The sequence below is a fragment of the Acomys minous genome (assembly GCF_964271855.1).
Source record: "Acomys minous genome assembly, chromosome: 1".
NCBI classification, from domain to species: Eukaryota; Metazoa; Chordata; class Mammalia; order Rodentia; family Muridae; genus Acomys; species Acomys minous.
In genome coordinates, this window is record NC_140483.1 from 106,451,501 (window position 1) to 106,471,856 (window position 20,356).

The following is a 20,356-nucleotide window of genomic DNA, read 5'->3' on the forward strand; positions in this document are numbered from 1 at the left end:
TGTACCATGGACCCCCGTCACCTTATCACTCACGCTCTCTGAACTTAGCCATTCCCCATAAAGAAATGGTGTACCCATGCCACTCATTTTATTTTATCATACACAGATATTATTTTTAATATACATTGCAGTTGCGATGTAATAAAGAATAGTAGTGAATAAATGCACCCTAAGGATATTTTGGTGCCTCCTGTAGGAGCGTGATGAACACCACTGTGGCTTTAGCAGGCACAGCTACGGTGAGGTGAGTGACCTTTAGTGTGGCAAAGGGTTCACGGTCCTCTCAACAAAGGGATGTATTTCTCACTAAGAGCAAATTCTCAGCAAGTGCCTCTCTTCCTCTTGAGATGATGGCTACACCTTCGCCTTTGCTGCAAGTGACTGTCATTAGAAGCTTGCTGCTTTCAAACACGTTAGTCTGACAGATGCTTCAGACTACAGCCTTACTTAAAACATTCACATGTGTCGGAACCTGCTTGCCGGATGGTTGGGTCACGACAAGCATGCCAATGTCTACTGTTTACAAGGCTTCAGAGAAGAGCCAGCTCTAGTCCCATCTGCATGGCGATTGATCAGTCTCTCATGAATGACACCCCTTGTCAATTGCCACAAGAATGCCCTCATACCACATCTCAGCTTTTCTAAAACTTTAAAGATTTGCGAGGCCATTGAGAGAACCCAATCCGACTCCTTGCAGCAGATCCCTTTTGTGCATAGAATGCAATTGATCTCTTTGTGTAGATGTGCTGAGATGACAGGACCACCCAGACTGCCATTGACATCTGTCTGGAAGGATCAACGGACGTACCAACACTGTTAACATGTTTGTTTTTGAATTTTTAAAATTAATTTATTCATATTACATCTCAATGGTTATCCCATCCCTTGTATCCTCCCATTCCTCCCTCCCTCCCATTTCCCCCTTACTCCCCTCCCCTATGACTGACTGAGGGGGACTTCTTCCCCCTTTATATGCTCATAGGGTATCAAATCTCTTCTTGGCAGCCTGCTATCCTTCCTCTGAGTGCCACCAGGTCTCCCCATCCGGGGGACGTGGTCAAATATGAGACACCAGAGTTTGTGTAAAAGTCAGACCCCACTCTCCACTCAACTGTGAAGAATGTCCTGTCCATTGGCGGTTAACATGTCTTTTACAAGTCTTTTTCTTAAAAGAAAAAATCAAACCAAATCAATATGTAGATCAGACTGACCTCTAATTCACAGAGATCTAGCTGTATCTGTCTCCTGATTGCTGGGATATAAGGTGAATACTTCTGGACTGGCCATGAGTGCTTAATTAATTAATTAATCAATCAATCAATTAATTAACTTTAAATTCCAGTGGTAGCTCCTCCCTCTTCTCCTCCCAGTCCCACTCTCCTTCTCCTACCCCTTGCCCCACAAGTGTTTTCTAAGTATTATTCACTTTATATTACATTTTCTTGAATGTGCTTTTTGTTATATGTTTCTTCCTACATAACTTCTATGTAATGTAGAAGGCATCTCTTGGTTTTAATGTTGGCTTTTCCTTAACACTGAATTTGGCTTGGCGGTACACATTTTTTTCTTTACTTGCTAGGTTGTCTTGTCAGCACTGGATTAGAAAACTTTTCTTAGTAATAACTGATGAAAAGCCTGACCGTCATTATCTTTACTCAACACCCCTCTCTCATGATCTTCATGGAACCTTCAACTGTAAAATAACACACTACAAATGGCATCAAGGAATTAATCTAAAATATAGTCTCAGCATTGAAAATTAGATACTAGATTGCAAATCTGTAGATTTAGCAACTCTCTGACTAATTCACTTGCTAAGGATATGCTTTTGAAATAGTTTTGGATATAGGTAAAGGCTGCAGGAAGGCACTCCGAGTCCTGGTTACTTGGTGCCTCATGTTGAGTCTCCAATAATTAGTATTCCCTGGAAGTTGCAGGCATATACTTCCCCACTCCTCGTACTGCCCAGTGTTTTTCCTAAGTGCAAAGATACTGTTCTGCATGACCACTGGGCAGCCATCAAAACTCAGAAATCCGCAGTGAACTATTTCCACTGTCTAAGCCCATAGACTTGTGTCCCCAAAGATGCCCTGTAGGTTCAAGGTCAATCCTGGATCGTACGTGTTTAGTTTTTGGGTCTCCCTCAGTCTTGGTCAGATTCTTATCTTCCTTTTCTTCAACCTTAACCTTTTCTCAAAAGTATAGGCCGTTATCTCCGTAGCTTATTCCTTGGGGTTTGGTGTACTTTTTATGTACTAGTTTATGTACTTTTTAAGACATATGAAAGACTATGAAAAATACACTCTACTGGGCAGATAGTATTAATTTGCCCAATAATCTGGAAGATTAACCCTGTATAAGATGCTTTTGCTAGGTTTCTCCAGGCAAAAGTAGGGTGCAATAAATCTATGCATAATTTATAAATGCCTTATAGGGGAATATTTTGAGGCTACTTAAGATCGATGAACTCCCATTCTTCATATTCATTATGCTTTGTGATGTCACCATGAACCCCAAATAAGTAAGCACGGAAGTGCTGTTTCTAGAGGATACACAGGCATTCTTCTGTCACAATGTGATCAGCAGCTCATCTGAATGTGATGTCATTTTGTGTTTAAACGTCTGCTGCTGTTGACTCATTAACTTTGAGATTATGGCAAATGCCTGTAACTTGTGTCTGGAGTAAGCATCTTTGATGCTTGTGTTTTCTCCTGAGATCATTCCTCACAGCCACCTGCATTTTGGGACACCATGGGTGACCCCTTCGTGGTTTCTTCTTATGCATATACCTACAAATAGACATACACAATACCAATTGTCAACAATAAATATATTATAAAATGAAAAACCAATTTGAGATGGTGTGACACAAGTATTATCGCTGTGTTTTAAGCTTCTTGTCTTCTAGGAGTTTTAGACTCAATATTCTGCCTTTTAACATGCCAGCTAAGTGAGAATCTTTGAATGTTAGTAATCTTAATTTACCAACTTTGAAATTTGGTATATGAGATTTTAATTTAATGTTTACAGGGAAAATTATGAAATGGTTTAGTTGTTTTTCTCTGTGTTTATCCTTGCTAAAGGTCGAGTTTACACATTAGCTTTCACCTTAAAGTCTTTAACCTCACAAGGATAGATGAGACTTTAACATTACATTTAACTTTAATTTGAAACGATGTTGGATAATTCTCTCAACTTCATGAGTTTTATTTAGATTTTGGTAAGTGGGAGGCTGTGAACTGTAGTGTCAATAAAAGTTGGCTAACACTAACGAAATGGCTTTACTATGTTGTGATGTAAGAGAGAAGTGTTTTCCAAGATGATCTTTCCCATGGAGGCACAACAACTTACAAATGTGCATCCATTCATTCTGTAAAACCAAAAAACCAAAAACCAAAAAACAAAACAAAAAAACCTCCCAGAAGTTTATGGGATACAGAGTTTTCTTTTATTCTCCTCTCAACCTTGGTCATTGCTGTACAACTTAAGTCCTTAGCTATTTGGTATTAATGTATTAAGAAGTCCTCATCTGTTTTCCTATAAATGTATCCTTTTAGCTTGCTTTATTTTTACTTAAATATGACTATATTCACATATTTGTGTGTGTTTCTGTAGCTTCATTTACTTATCAATATTACTTTTTGTAATTCTTCTGTGCTAGCGCATACAGCTGTTTTATTTTTATGCTACCTTATAATCAATTACATGGCTATACCATCATTTGTTTAAGCATTTGCCATCAATGGTTATACAAAGGAGTCATAGGCTGGATACTGTTTATCAAGACACTTGTGTCTGGGGTGTGATTTTTGATGCTATTTCTTTCACTATTCTGGTTGAAAATTAGGAAACCCAGCTCTAAGGATAGAGTTGGTTTCAAGCATCATCAGAAGCAGGGCAGTGGTGCTGCTGAGTGAGTCCCAGCACTCAGCAGGCAGAGGCAGGTGGGTCTCTGAGTTCGAGGCCAGCCTGCTCTACATAGTTCCAGGACAGCCAGGGCTATACAGAGAAATTCTGTCTCAAAGCCCTCTCCTCAAAAGAAGCTTTCTGTTGTTACCCTTGTGCAAAAGTTATTTTCAGTTCATAAAAAAAAAGAAGCTCAGTTTCCTTTTGTTTCCCATCCATTGTTTATAACATTCATGTATCATTTTTGTCATTTTGTAGACCTACCAAGAGCAGCTGTCAGGATCTTAAGCAACATGACATTCCTTTTTGTGAGTTTGTCATACACAGCTGAGAGTGCCATTGTCACTGCTTTCATTACCTTCATCCCCAAGTTCATCGAGTCACAGTTTGGTACCCCAGCTTCCAGTGCCAGCATCTACACTGGTAAGGCACGGCCACTAGGGCGACTTGAAAACATGCTCATTGTGTTGGTTGGTTGGAGCGGAGTGAGTGGTGGCACAGTCCTGTGTCACACCCAAGTCTTCACCCAGGGCAGTGCCAGCTCATGCTGCCCTGGGGGTTGTGGTGGGATGTGCTTTCTTTCTTTGATTTTGATTATATTCATGGGATATGTTTACTAACTGTGTTTTGAAAGGGGAGAATGTTGCATATTCATGGGTTTTGGTCGATCTCAATTAAACAAAATAAAATGAGCAGTGAGATTCAAATTTATATTTGCGGATTCACATGGACCTTAAAATGTTAAATGAGTAAGTTGATGGTGTAAAAATCCTGATCATTCCACATTATCAGGATTTTCCATTCACAAACTTGCATAGATTTCAATTGAATTACTGGAGATGCATGGCATTTAAAAGGATGTTTTTAATGAACTTTATTTTAGATGTTTTTTTTGTCAGGTCAAGCTGACTTTTTAGAAGTTTTTTTTTATCTGAGTGCTTGTAGGGCTACCACTCAAAAGTTATTTGACAGTAAATATGACACAGCGATGTGGGAAAACTTATTCTCAGATATTGGGGAAATTACAGTGTTGTGTAATATTCTAAATACTTTCTTTTGTGGTATTAAAGATGGCCAGTGTCTCCATCTGCAGAGAGCTTAATTTATCAACAAAAGATAAGTAAATATTTTTGAATAGTAAGTTTTCACCTAGCTTGGTTTCCTGCCTTTTCCTATTCCTACATATAAACCCAGCGGGCTTGAATTATCTAAAAATAAACAGGAAAAAAATTTAGGTCTGGTAAAAAGAGAAGTTGATTTTAAATATCTGGTAATCACTCTGCTTCCTCTTGTATATAGCAAGGCAAAAAAAAAAAAAATGGTTGTGTGTCCAGCCTTGTAAATTGTTTGGTAAATAACATGTGGCCGTGGACTGCTGTAACTTGTGAGTTAAAATGTGTTTTGCTCGTTTTGCTTTCAAAAGTGCTTTCCTCTATTGACGTTACATCACCAGACCCTGCTGCAGCTGGGCCAACAGAAAACCGAAGGCCCCCTGTCCCTAGTTAAATTCTTACACTGGCCTTTGTTGGGCAGGGGAACTAAGAGCGGCTGGGACTGGATTCCAAGCTGAATGGTGCTTTCACACATCCCCCAAATTAAGTTTCAACATGAAAAGGTGTGACGAGGAAGATGGTTCCCAGTGAAGTAAATCCAGTTCTTGCTGCGTTAAACAGAGTGCTCTTTACTGCAGCTCGTCTCTTTCAATCACCTTTCCTACGTCAGCGTGTACTACGTCAGCATGTACTACGTCAGCGTGCTCTGTTAAGACCCCCTCCCCAGGGTGGGATTCTGAGGGTGTTTTTCTTCAGGCTTATTTGACTAGGAAACTCGGCCTTTTATTTTCTCATTACAATCGGATGCCATTGTTACGTGTGTGTGTGTGTGTGTGTGTGTGTGAGACACTGTCTCAGTATTTAATTTCATTTATTTTGAAACTGACCTCACTGAGCAGCCTACGATGGCCTGGAATCCGTGCTGCTGCTGTCTCAGTCTCTATGGGCAGAGATTATTTCTATACGAACCATCACATCTCACAGAAGCCTATCTTTCCAATTAAACAGTTTTTCTTTGGTAAAATGTAGGGACTGACTCACGTGTGTCCCTATTCCAGACACACTGGCAAACACAGAGCTTGTCCAGGTCATCCTGTGGCCGTCCCCGTGTACAGTTTTCACGCTAGGGCTCCGGGGCAGTTTGCAGCTGAAGAGAATTGAAGGTAAACTGATGGGGCCATCTATTACGTGCAGGTAGAGGAGAGGCCAGCTAGACAATTCTTGGAGAAAAAAGTTTGGTGGCATCTGGAGGGTTGTGTGTGGAGTTCCGGGCGGCAGGGAAGAGACCCTTGTCTAACCGAGGCTGACTCACAGAGGCCTTTTACCCCTCCCCCACAATACAACTCCAGGACGAGAGAAGGAACACGGGACGGAACACAGTTCCATTTAGTGCCAGCATCCACCAGCACCCATCCTTTGTTATCAGCAGTTCTTCTGTTTCAAGGTCCCAGCCAGTGCTCATCGCGGTGCTCACAGTCTCCTGTGCTTCCCAACGGCTCTAGTACTTTCTCTCGACTATTGTCCATTTGATTCATAGACGAGAAGTAAATTCAAGCAAAACTCAGGTTGGCCGAGAGCAGAGGTGTTTCAAGTTACGGTGAGGTTAAAAGAATGGTGATGTCTTTGAAACCCTTCTTGGGCTTTTTTGCCTTGTCATAAGTCACTTCCGTCTCGCCCTCTGAACACAGATGTTAATTTTTTGAAAGACCTTGAGGATTTTTGTTGCTGTTCTTGTGGTTTTCTGGGGTCGTTCCTATGCACACAGAGTCGTCACACTGCTTGGCTGAAGTATTATGAAGGTGCCATTTTGGTGGGATGAGCCATGAGCTATTGGACACTATGGCCTTTTAATCATCTCTCCCCATCACACGCACCTGCAGCTCCCTGGTCCTACCCTGACAGCCCTTCCTGCTCTCTGGTGCTCTAATTGCATGCCTGCCTACACATGGCATTTATTGTGTGCAAAGTATGAGACACTAAGCATTCGCCTCTGAATGGCATTGTTTAGTCCATGTAATTAAAGCCTGTGCTGTAGGTATTGGTAATTATGCCCATTTTTTTTCCAAAGAGGGAAACAGCATCTGGGAGGCTTCACTAAGTTGCTTAAAGGCAAATGAATGCTAGAGTTGGGCGTTTTGTGGAGACTAATGCTCATCCCACTGTCTTAGCCGAAACAGCAGGGGAGGCAGACGTTACTGTCGTGTTCATTCAGTTTTCCACTGTTCTGATGTGCTCTGATGGTGCTCTACTTCTAGGGCGTTCTGCAGGAGCCCTTGCTGCTGAAATGGGTCAGTGGCATTTGTTGTTTTTTTAAAGCTTTATGACCGTTCTGTGTCACCCTTGTCTGGGATCCTACCCTTCGTTGTACCTAGTGACAAAAAGTTAGACCTAAGTGCATGTTACAAATAGCCTTGGGAAATTGTTTTGTCTCTCCAGTCTAGAATAATCAAATCCTCTTCTGTGGGAAGGGGATTAGATTAGCATATGATTTTAAAAAAAAACAACAAAACTTTGCTATACATCTTAGTTACCGATTTGCAACTTTACGGCTGAAAATGACAGTGCCCCAGGGCTTAAAGCAAAGGTTTTGACAGTCACCACATTTTTAGACACAGGGGCAGCACAAACCTCCTTTGACTTGTGCCATGTTTCTGTGAGCATTGCAGCTTTTCTAATGCTAGCTCTTTCATGTTATAAAGGTAGCTAAAAAGCTCAGTTGTGCAGTAATTTTATAAACATAGGCATATGTTTTCTTTTGAACACTGATGTTCAGTTTTAAATACAAACGGAGTGTGGCTCTGGAATAATTCCCATTTCCAAGGCTAAGCAATTATCTGTGCGTGCCTGTGTATTTGTCTCTGTGTATGTGTGCGTGTGCATGCACATCTCTCTTTGTGAGCATCTCTCTTTGTGTGTGTGTGTGTGATTATGGATGCATGAGTATCACGATTCATATGTGTGGAGGTTAGGGGACAACTTTTTTGGAGTTGCTTCTTTCCTTCCATCTGTATGTGAGTTCCAGGAATTGAACTCAGGTCGATCCTGAGTTAGGCTTGCATAGCAAGTGCTTTTACCTGCTGAGCCATCTCACTGGCCTCAGGAGGGCTTTTGTAAAAGGTTATAGTAGAAAATACTAAAATATCCATCTTCTTTACTTTCTCATGTGTTGGTTAATTGAGGGAATGTTTGAATATTTAGGACATGGCAGGTCATGTGACTGGTACTTAGCTGGTGCACAAATCATGGCAATTAAACAGATGTTCTATGTTAGAAATGACTCAGCAGACCCCAATGGCATGCAGTCATGGTCATGTTGGTTGGGGGATGGATGGTGACAGCAGTAAGGTGTGTGCGCCTGGCAGCCTCCTCTTACTTCCAACTGCCTCCACTTTAAGTACCATTGACATCTGGGTGGAACATCTGGCAACTACGAAGTGTAAAGTGGTATCTTGACTGGAATATTTTACAGTTGAAGGTATTTTAATTTTTCTTTATTTTGTTGGTCCTCCTGGGTTCCTCCTATATAATCAGCCTCAACCACAGAGATATCCAGGGAGCTTAGGAAGTCTGGGCTCGTTTTTACCACTATGGAGCACTGGCCCCCACACACTGTGCCTGTGACTAGCTTTTCTTTGCTGTGGGTAGTCCTATGTCATCCATAGACTCCTCTGGTTCCTGATAAACACTCCCATTGTAAGACAGTGAGCTTTAATTCCCAGGGTTTCTGTAAATAGGCAAATACGATTTTTTTTTTTACATTCTCACACATCTGCTATTTCATATATGCTCAGCAAAACTTATTTTTTTCTATTTCTATTCTTTTATTTTTGTAATATTTAAATTTTCACTAGAAAGTGGTATTGGATTTTCTAATTTCAAACAATTGCACTAATGCAAAGTAGTGAATTGAAAGTTTTTGAGACAAGGTCTCGATATATAGTCCTGGATAGTCTGATATTTCTATGATCCAAGACAGTCTCAAACTGATGGCAATTGCCTCAACCTCCCGAGTGCCGTGGTGCTGGCTTTTGTATATATTTTTAAAAATCTTACTGCCAAGCCCAACCAAGTAGGAAGTAATCTTTGCAAATTAAGCTATAAAAAGGAAGTGCTTTAATTTTGGTGTGTATGCCAGGCAAGGAAATTAAACCTTTGAGCATGCCTGGAGATTCTTTTTTTAACTCTGTTTTATGTGGATTAGTGCTTTGCCTGCATGTATGTGTCTACAAACTGTGTGGACCTGGTGCCCATTGAGGCCAGAAGAGGTGTCTTGTTCCCTGAAACTGGAGTTGCAAGTGACTGTGAACCACCAAATGAGGGCTGGGAATTGAACCCATGTTCTCTTAACCATGGAGCCATTTCTCCAGCTTTTTTTTTAAGTCTTTTTTTTTTTTTAAGTCTTAATCATTAGAGTAGAGCTGCGGGCACTGTTGGTGGTGGGAGGCAGCAGGGAATTTGTGGAAGCATGTTCCTGCTTGCTGTGAATTCTTATGAATCTCTTTGTGTGTCTCTTTGGTGGCTCTTCATCAGGTCACCAGCTGTAGCCTCTGTGTGGCCAGCATATCAATTACCTGTGTGTGTGTGTGTGTGTGTGTGTAAAAGAACCTGGTATGCACCTTAGATTTTAGAGTGCTTTTCCTGCATTCAATCCCCAAGATTGTATAAACTGGGTATGGTGGCCCATGTTTATCATACTATGCCTGTGTTTTCACAAGGAAAGCAAAGGGATCAGAATTTCAAGATTAGCTTAGGCTATGTAAAACCTTATCTCCAAACAGCAACAAAATAGGAAGAGACAAAAGCATGCTATTTGGCTTCTATGTGCTTACAGATAGTTATTGTTTTATTCCTTTGCTGTCCATGATGGTTAACGCTGTTTACTCAAAGGATCTAGAGTCAGGTAGAAGGTAAACCTCTGGGCAGGCTTGTGAGCGGCTCTGTAAATTACATTAATTGGGAAAGGAGGGCCAGCCTGAGTAGCATCAGTCCTTGGGCTGGGGTCCTGGACCAATTAAAAGGAGGAAGTAAACTGATCATGAATATTCATCTCTGCTGGGAGCCATGATGTGACCAGCTGCCTCAGTCTCCTGCCACCATGATGTCCCTGCCAAGACAAACAGTACCTCAGATTGTGAGCCAGACTAACTCTTTCCTTTCTTAACTTGAGCGGTCAGTTATTTCATCACAGCAATGATGCAATTCAGTATTCTATTGTATATGCACACAGTATTAATTAATAATAACCATATTAACAGATACAGTATTATATTGTATATGTATACAGTACTAATTAATAATAACCATACTAACAGATACAGTATTATATTGTAATGTCTTTCCTCTATGCTGAAAAACACTTTCCCTAATGACTTTGATACAACCACTTTATGCAAGTGTGTGTTCACACCCACATGTGCACATGTGTGCAGGAGTTCAAGTGCACTCTCAGTACAGTAACCAATGGAAAACCGGTTGAAGGTATGGGGCTCCCGCAGATACATGAATTCTGAAGGCTCTCACCATGACACACAACACACTGTGGCTTAATCTTGCTTGACATAATCCTTTTCTGTTGGGTTATGTCTGGCGTACTCTGGGTTTGTTTGCAGATTTGATAGAGGACATTCTTTTATGTTTTAAACTGCAGAAAATATTGTGTGATTTAAGAATAAAAGCCATACAGCAAAGTATTAGAGAAGCTTTACTTTTATCCTGTCTCCCTCCAATTCTTTTCCTCCCTCAAAAGCCACTTTTACTGATTTATCCATCTTTTCTTTCTGTCTGAATACATAGATTTACCTACATATAATTATTAACAAATATTCATAGATTTACTACAACACATGCATTATCTTTATTTACTTCTTTTATTTCTTGAGATTATAATATAATTACATTATTTCCTTTTTCCTTCCCCCCTTCAAATGTGCTGCTTCTTTCTTTCAAATTCATGGCCTCTTTTTTTAGTATGCACACACACACACACACACACACACGCGCGCGCGCGCACACACACACACAAATCCTAATCCTAAATGTAAACTGATCCGACTGTGTAACGTTACTCACGTGTATATTTGTAGGCCTGTGCTCTTCCCTTAGGAAGACTCTCAGTCTCAGCATTCACTCCTTGCTGCCTGTAGTTCATTGTGTAGGGTTGAGGCCTCATGAGCTTTCCCTATCCACGTTGGCACATCTGTTGCTGCCATCCTTGTTCAATTCAGGATTAGGCAGTTGTGTTGGTAAGACGTTATTGGGTGTAGCTTTGGATGTTGCTAGAGATATAATCTCACATCTAATCTCTGGTCACTTGGCTCTTCGGGTCTTTCCGCCTCTTCCTCCACAATGTTGCCTGAAGTCCAAGAGTTGTTTTGTAGATGTTTCAGTTGGGACTGGGCTCCACAACTCTGCATTGTGGTTGGTTGCGGTTTTATGTAGTGGTCTCCCATCTTTTGCGAATAAGAGTTTCCTGGTTGAGGGGTGAGGATTACACTTACCTGGGTTTGTAAGGTCAAATATTTAGAATGGAGTCAGGAATTGTGCCCTCTTAGGGATGTCTTAATAGATGTAGGTTCTCCTTCAAGACCTATTATTTCACTAGCACTCTATGGTTGGTTAGATTTCCAGTACCAGGATTTGGCTTCCCTCTCGTGGTGCAAATCCTAAGTCCAATTAGGGAGTTGTTGGTTACTGCCAAAGTATGCATGCCACTGTTGTACCCTTAGGGTTGTGGCCTACTAGTCATTATCGTTGTTTTTAGGGTGGTAGCTGCGTAGGAGTGTCGGATGCTTCCCTCCTTTGGAGGCTTGAGCGTATATAACTTTTTATATATAAATTAGCTCACAAAGTACTGAGTTTCACTGTGACACTTTCATAATTCATCATTTTTCCTTGTTCTTATCACCTTGCTCCCCTCTCCTTTCCCATTTTTTCTGTTTCCCTCTTACTGGTCCCCTCAAATGTCCTCCCTTTCTGCATCTATGCTTTCCCTCTATCCCTCCCCTTAGGGTCTCTTTCTGTCTTCTCATGGTCCCTTTTTTGCTTTCATCAAGCACACACAGAAGATTAGAGAAAAAGGGGAGGTAGAGCAGAGGGTGTAATATCCCCGTGGTAGGCAGTGAAGAAGCAGGTGCTCATTTGAGCAGTCATGGCCTACAAGTGCTGGCCTCACAGGGCTACAGCAAATTGTTCTCACTTGCAGCTCATTCCATCATCTCTCGTTTCCTCAGAACTGCTTTCTGTTAGCACATAAAAATCACATCCAAGGCTAATGAATACCTTGGCTCTTAAGTGCAGACAAGAAATTCTTGTTACCACACAGACAGGAAGTATCTTACTCTTTGTATATAAATAATAAAACATGACAAGCCATTATTAGAAGATGAAGTAATGACCTTCTGTAACCTGAACCATTGCAGGGAGGATCACAGAAAAATCGCCTTGCAAGCAGGTTCTGTTTCTGCTCGTGGTGTTTTTTCTGTCAACCAGAGGCAAAGCACAGAAGTCTGTAGCTATGTTACTTTTAGACCAATCAGATTCCAGCTACAGATTCTTTAAAGCATGGTACTGAAAGTCCTTTCATAATTCTATTTTCAGAAAGATGGCATATTTGTGTTTTGGCATAAGTGACCTTAGAAACATTATAGGTACAGATTTCCCTTCAAGGATACTTAGTATATATTTGTTTTATATAGCGTACTAGAACATCTTCTTTAAATTACTTAAGATATATACGATGTAAATACCAAATGCTTTAGGGGATACAAAAAAGTTAAATACTGCTAAATGGATTTTAAAAATCAAGATAGCTTGTCATTATGTTGCTGTACCTGACATCGCCTGACATGTTATGATATAAACATATTTCACCTTTTTTTATCGTGGCATTTATTTTTCTGTAAGTACCTTACATGATTGAAAATAGTAATTTGTAAGTTTTGGAAGGACATTTGAGCTATAAGTAGAAAATTCATCTAAAATCCTTTTATTTTTGAGATAAATGGAACTTAGAAGAATTGATTGTACATCAAGTTTTTATAGGTAAAAAATGTTTTTCTTTCACTAGTTAAACTGAATACATGTTCCTAGAGAAAACAATAGCTTAAATTCTTGGAAAATATCATCAGCAGAATGAGCAAAACTTCATGATTTAAACCTTTGGTTCTAGAAATGCTAGCCTCCTGCGAAGCAGAAAACATACTGGATTTCGAATCTCAACCCTGGGAAGCCAGGTGTGAAGCCAGGTATAAAGCCAGGTGTGAAACCAGTTGTGAAGCCAGGTGTGAAGTCAGATGTGAAACCAGGTGTAAAGACAGGAGTGAAGGCAGGCGTGAAGGCAGGTGTGAAACCAGGTGTAAAGCCAGGTGTGAAGGCACTTGCCTGTATTCTTAGGCCCTGGGAGGCTGAGGCAAGAGGCTCCCAAGCTCTAGGCCAGTCTGGGCTACCTAGGCAGATGCTGCCCCCTTTTTAGTTAGAATTAGAACACTTGAGAGTCTCTCTGTGACATTAGCCAGCTGTTGATCGAAGTCCCTCATCTTCTTAGAGGCACATTTGCTCTGTAAACTGAGGGAGTTGGAGAGACGGTCCCATGTTAGGTTATAGGGTTTTTTGTTTGATTACCTTTTGAGTATTAGAAAAGCAAAACAGGAGAGGTTTCGACTAAGTGAGTGGCACACTGGCTAGAACTGCTCCCAGTACCTGCTCCCTTGTAGACTGTTGGCCTCCTAAACTGGAGGTCTAGGGATTGTATTTGCATTCCTAGCAGCAGAACGGAAGGATTGGAGAAACCCAGGGAGCTGGGCAGTGGTGGTACACAACTTTAATCTCAGCACTCGAGAGGCAGAGGCAGGTGGATCTCTGCGAGTTTGAGGCCAGCCTAGTCTACAGAGAAAGTTCCTGGACAGCCAGGGATACACAGAGAAACCCTGCCTTGAAAAACAAACAAACAAACAAACAAACAAACAAACAAACAGCCATGGATATAGGCCTTTTCTTATATTTCACTGACCAGAACTTAAAAACTCATCCAGTTGCAAGGGGGGGCTAGGTAGTCAGCACTGCAGGAGACCATAAGCCAAGCTATTACTCTATAACAAGTCTAGGGCCATATTCAGCCTGCTACCTGTTTTTGTGAACCAAAAGTTATCAAGATGCGATTCTCTACCCACATGTACATGTGCCCATAACCTCTTTAGCTCTACAGTGTGCGAAGCAGATAGCAAAGTACACATTGGCTTGCTGAGTCTTGCACTAGAAGAAAGAACAGTAGTCCTCAGAGAATAAGAAATGATCTTTTCGTAGCTTCCTTCCAAATTCTATGATTAAAAATAAAATAAATAAGAGGAACTGAAGGGATGGCTCAGCAGTAAAGAGCCCTGGCTGCTCTTCCAGGGGATCTGGGGTTGATTCTTAGCACCTACATGGCAGCTCACAACTGTCTAACTCCAATGCTTTATTCTGGCCTCTGAAAGTAATGCTTGCACACGATTCACAGACATCCATACAGGAAAACACTGCCATATGTTTTTAAAAAGATAAATATGTAAATAATATATGAACAGTAAGAACCAATAGTCAACAAATTAAATGAATAAAAAGATCCTGAGCCATTTCCCTGGTGAGGAAATGATCTTGCGGAGGTCGGACACTGACCATGATGCTCTGTGTTGTTGCAGAACTTGAATTGTCTCTGAAAATCGCCTTCTTTTTTTCTGCCTATTTTCCCATCATTCTGGTCCACTACAATTATCAGAGATGCCAGGAACTCATATAACTGGAATTATAAAAATTGTCTATCTGGTATGTGTCCTGCATCCTTCATTTTGGTCAAAAGTGAAAATGTGTAGATTCCCAGCTTCCTTCGATCTTCCTGTCGTCCCCTCCCCCAGTCTGATAGCTGGAGTTGTTGGTGAGTCAGTGGGTGTCACACTGGGAGCACAAATTCTGGTGTTTAGTTAGGGAGTAATTACACCAACAGTCATGGCACCATAGTATCTTTTTTGTTGGTTTGCATGTGTCCATGGGATTGAATGTAAAGTCTTTATTTCACTCACTTATTGCTTTTAGTTATCCAAGCTTATTATCATATTTCAAGGAGAAAGTATTTGTGAAGAATATATGATTGTTTACTATTCAAACCTAAGGATTGCCAGTCTGAGCATCAGTGGGAGGAGACCCCTGGGCGATTAGCTGAGGGACAGGCTCAGTCTGTGAAGCTATGTGGCAACCATATTCTGGTTCTGTTCTGACACTTCTGCCTAGTGGCTACTTTCTGGAAGACTGACTAATTTATTAACACTGGAAACCTATGTTCTCACGGATGCAGGGTTGTTGTTCTTTGTGGATGGATGCTCAGACCATGAGGTTACAAGTGTCAGCTTCTGTCCTGGATCAGCTTTATTATTAGGAATCTTACAGTGAAGCGTTTATTATCTGGTGGAATTCTGCATGACAAATGAAATGACATCTTCACACAAACAGGTCTGGTGTGTAGCCACTGGGTCTGACTTGCTTCCCATCTGTTATTGCCTTGTCCAGAGTTCTTATGTTTTCTGGTTTGGATTGTTTCATTAGAGTGAAGAAAGATGAGTGGTTTTCTTTTCTTCCTTCCTTTCTTTTTTTGTTTTTTGTTTTTTGGGACAGGGTTTCTCTGTGTAGCCCTGGCTGTCCTGGACTCACTTTTTAGACTAGGCTAGTCTTGAACTCACAGAGATCTGCTTGCCTCTGCCTCCAGAGTGCTGGGATTGCAGGTGTGTGCCACCATGTCTGGCTAGGATGAGTGACTTTGAGGTTTCTTTTAGTTATAAAGTTCTCTGCGTTTTGGTACCTATGAGTCCTGTATGGATGGGTAAGATCAGTGTATAACTGAGGTGTGAGTCAATGCTCATGAATTCTTCTTTTGCTTTGCCTCAAATGACCCTTTGTCAATTAGATTCACACAGTTTACATGTGCCACTGCTCTCTGCACTTTTATTTCTCTTACTGTGCTGAGAATGATTTTCACTGTAATTCTTTTCATCTTCCATCATTTAAGACAATTTGCCTAGTTCTTAATTTCTTGTTTTGTCACATGAGACTGCAAAGTCAACACTGGCCAGAATTTCTGCTAGTTTTATTCACTATGTATCTCCAGGTTAGACTAGTTCTTGCTGCATAGTTGATGTCCAATCAATGGTGTCTAGTAAATATTTAAATACTAAGTAATTTATTAAATTTATTAAGTGACTATATTAAAATGTATATTCTTGTAGGTTTCTCAAAAGTTATGCTTAACAATATTCTTGCAAAAATGCACAAACGGATTTTTTGGTGAAGTTTAGCAACTGCAGACACATTGTGAGAAATGGAGCCTATGGAAGACCATAGCTAGGATGTCTTGTAGTAAGTGAAGGATCCTGTCCTTCCAAGATTAGGACAAAGTAAAATAAATCTGTACTGGTTACTTTACTATACTGACATTCTAGTCAGATCCCTGGGAAGGAAAAGGAAACATAGGCTTTTTAGGTCAGGAAGGAAGAAAGAAAAGGACTCTGTTCACAGGTTACATATTTTTATTTTATGGAAAAAAATCCCAAGGCATCCATGAAAAAACTACTGTAGTCATGCAGTCAGCATAGCTGACAGAAGATAAAGATATCACAACCAACTTTATTTGTGTACATCAGCAACAATAAACCAAACCAAGGAAATGGTTCCATAAATACCAGCAGCAAAAGAGTGAAATTCTTAGGACTAATATTTAAGAAACTTATGCAAAGCTCATAGGTAGAGTGGGAACTGCCTCTGACATGAACCCTGGTGCCCCCCAGTTTGATCACTTTTCCTTGGTGGCGATGCCCGGCAGGCACACAGAGGAAGGGGAAGCAGGCTTATCTGGATGAGACCTGATAGGCTGTGGTCAGATGGTGGAGGAGGAGGTCCCCTTTTGTGGGAGGTCTAGTGGAGGGGAAGAGGGTGGAAGCGGGAGGGAGGATAGGAAGGGGAAGATACAAGTGAGGGGATAACAATTGGGATGTATTCTGAATAAAATTATAATAAAAGCTTTAAAGTGTGTTGGTATTTTGGTGGGAATTTAATTGAATCTGTAGATTGCTTTTGGTAAGATGGCCATTTTTATTATGCTAATCCTACTGATCTATAAGCATGAGAGACCTTTCCATCTTCTGATACCATCTTCAGTTTCTTTCTTCAGAGGCTGAAGTTCTTGTCATCCAGGTCTTTTACTTGTTTGGGTAGAGTCACACCAAGATGCTTTATATCACTTGTGGCTATTGTGAAAGATATTTTTCCCCAATTTCTTTCTCAAGCCCTTTGACATTTGTACACAGGAGGGCTACTGATTGTTTTAAGGTAAATTTTTTATCCAGACACTTTGCTGAAAGTGTTTATTAGCTGTAGGAATTCTCTGGAAGGATTTTTGGGGATCACTTATGTCTACTATCATATTGTCTGTGAATAGATACAATTTGATTTTTTCTTTCCTACCCGTATCCCCTTGATCTCCTTTTGTTGTCTTATTGTTCTGACTAGGACTTCAAGTACTATATTGAGGAGCTATGGAGAAAGTGGGCAGCCTTTTCTTGTCCCTTATTTCAGTGTAACTACTTTAAGTTTCTTTCCATTTAATTTGATGCTAGCTTGTTCTATATTGCCTTTAATATGTTTAGGTAGGTGCCTTTTATCCCTGATCTTTCCAAGACTTTTATCATGGAAGGGTGTTGGATTTTGTTCAATGTTTTTTCAGCATCTAATGAGATGATCATGTGGTTATTTTTTTCAGTTTGCTTATATGGTGGATTATGCTGATGGATTTTCTTTTTTATTATTTATTATTTATTTTTTCATGGATTTTCATATATGAACTACCACTGCATGCCTGGGATGAAGCCTACTTGACCATGGTGAATGATATTTTTGATGTGTTCTTAGTTTCGGTTTATGAGTATTTTATTGAGTATATTTTTTTGCATTGAGGTTCATAAGGGAAATGGGTCTGAAATTCTATTTCTTTGTTGGGTCTTTGTGTGGTTTAGGTATCAGGTGATTGTGGCTTCATAGAATGAGTTTGGTAGTGATCCTTCTGTTTCTATTTTGTGGAATACTTTGAAGAGTAATAGTCTTACCTCTTTGAAAGTCTAGTAGAACTCTGTACTGAAACCATCTGGTCCTAGGCTTTTTTGGGATAGAAGACTTTTGGTGACTGTTTATATTTCCTTAGGGGTTCTAAGACTATTTAACTTGTTTACCTGATCTTGATTTAACTTTGGTAAGTGAAATCTATCCATAAAAGCATCCATTTCCTTTAGATTTTTCCAATTTTGTGGCATATAGACAATTTGAAGTAAGACCTAATGGTTCTTTTGATTTCCTCAGTATCTGTCATTATATCCCCCCTTTCATTTCTGATTTTGTTGATTTGGATACTCTCCCTCTGCCTTTTAGTTAGTTTGGCTAATGGTTTGTCTGTCTTATTGATTTTCTCAAAGATCCAGCTGTTAGCTTCGTTGATTCTTTGTATTTTTCTCTTTGTTTCTAACTTATTGATTTTATCTGAGTTTGATTATTTCCTGCTATCTACTCCTCTTGAGCGTGTTTGCTTCTCTTTTTTCTAAAACTCTCAGATGAGCTATTAAGTTGCTAATATGAGATTTCTCCAATTTCTTTATAAAGGCTCTTAGTGATATGAATTTTTTTATTCAAAGTATATTTTTTTATTTAATTAATGTATTCAGATTACAACTAAATTGTTTTCCCCTTACTTGTATCCTCTCGTTCCTCCCTCCCTCTTTCTTTCACCCTGTTCCCCTCCCCTAGGTCTATGACTGAGGGGGACCTCTTCCCCCACTATATGGTCATAGGCTATCAAGTCTCATCTTGGTAGCCTGCTTATTCTTTCTTTGAGTGCCACCAGGCCTCCCCATCAAGGGGAGTTAGTAAAATATGGGGCATCACAGTTCATGCCAGAGTCAGCCCCACTCTCCACATAACTGTAGAGAATGTCCTGTCCATTGGCTAGATCACTATACAGGTTCAATGTTTATTATTTGTATGTCCTTGCTTAGTGTAATAGTTTGAGCAGACCCCCCTGGGCCCTGATCCACCCATCACAATGTTCTTTTTGTAGGTTTCTAGGACCCTCTGGATTCTTCTGTTTCCCCATCTCCTATATTTCTCTTATCTAGAGTCCCAGTAGGATGTCCTCACATCTATCCCAATCTCCTGGTAAGTGAAGACTTTCATGGGACATGCCTTTTGGGCTAGTGCCCAATTATAAGTGAGTATATACCATGTGAATCTTTCTGCTTCTGGGTTAACTCACTCAGTATGATCATTTCTAGTTCCATCAATTTGTCTATAAATTTCAGGATTTCCTTGTTTTTAAAAGCTGAGTAGCATTCCCCAGTGTAAATGCACCACAGTTTCTTTCTTTTTTTTTTTTTACTTTATTAATTTATTCTTGTTACATCTAAATGGTTATCCCATCCCTTGTATCCTCCCATTCTTCCCTCCCTCCCATTTTCCCCTTGTTCCCTTCCCCTATGACTGTTCCTGAGGGGGATTACCTCCCCCTGTATATGTTCATAGGGTATCAAGTCTCTTCTTGGTAACCTGCTGTCCTTCCTCTGAGTGCCACCAGGTCTCCCCCTCCAGGAAGCAGAAAGACTCAAATGGTATATACTCACTTATATCTGCATATTAGCCCAAGGGCATGTCCCACGAAAGCCTTCACTTACCAGGAAACTGAGACAGAGGAGAGGACATTCTAGTGGGACTCTAGATGAGAGAAGCATGGGAGAATGGCAAAGTAGAAGGATCCAGAGGGTCCTAGAAGCCTACAAGTAGAACATTATGATAGGCAGATTTGGGCCCACGGGTCCCGCTCAAACTAAGGCACCAGCCAAGGACAATACAGGCGGTAAACCTTAAACCCCTACCTAGATCTAGCCAATGGACAGAACACTCTCCACAGTAGAGTGGAGAGTGGGATATTACTTTCTCACATACTCTGGTGCACCACAGTTTCTTTATCCATTCTTCAACCGAGTGACATTTAGGCTGTTTCCAGGTTCTGGCTATTATGAATAAGGCTGCTATGAGCATGGTTGAGCATATGTTCTTGTTGTATGGCAGAGCATCCTTTGGGTACATTCCAAGGAGTGGAATAGCTAGGTATTGAGGAAGCCTTATTCCCAGTTTTCTGAAAAAGCACCAGCTAGATTTCCAAAGTGGTTGTACAAGTTTGCATTCCCATCAGCAATGAAGGAGTGTTCCTCTCTCTCCACATCCTTGCCAGCATGTGGTGTCGCTTGAATTTTTGATCTTAGCCATTCTGATGGGTGTAAGATATAATCTCAGAGTATTTTGATTTGCATTTCTCTGATAACTGTGTTATGAACTTT

At 40.5% G+C, this 20,356-nt stretch overlaps 1 protein-coding gene across 6 annotated transcripts in view; it reads left to right on the forward strand.

Annotated features, from left to right (window-relative positions):
• Positions 1–20,356, forward strand: part of SLCO5A1 (solute carrier organic anion transporter family member 5A1) — a 121,698-nt gene that overhangs the window by 64,419 nt on the left and 36,923 nt on the right. For 5 of the 6 annotated variants that reach the window (XM_084787855.1, XM_084787858.1, XM_084787859.1 and 2 more), the window contains one exon: positions 4,165–4,329. The exons of the other annotated variant lie outside the window; for it this stretch is intronic. In XM_084787855.1, coding sequence (XP_084643981.1) covers positions 4,165–4,329 — 165 coding nt within the window. The remainder of the gene's footprint in view (positions 1–4,164; positions 4,330–20,356) is intronic. 6 annotated transcript variants of the gene reach the window in all.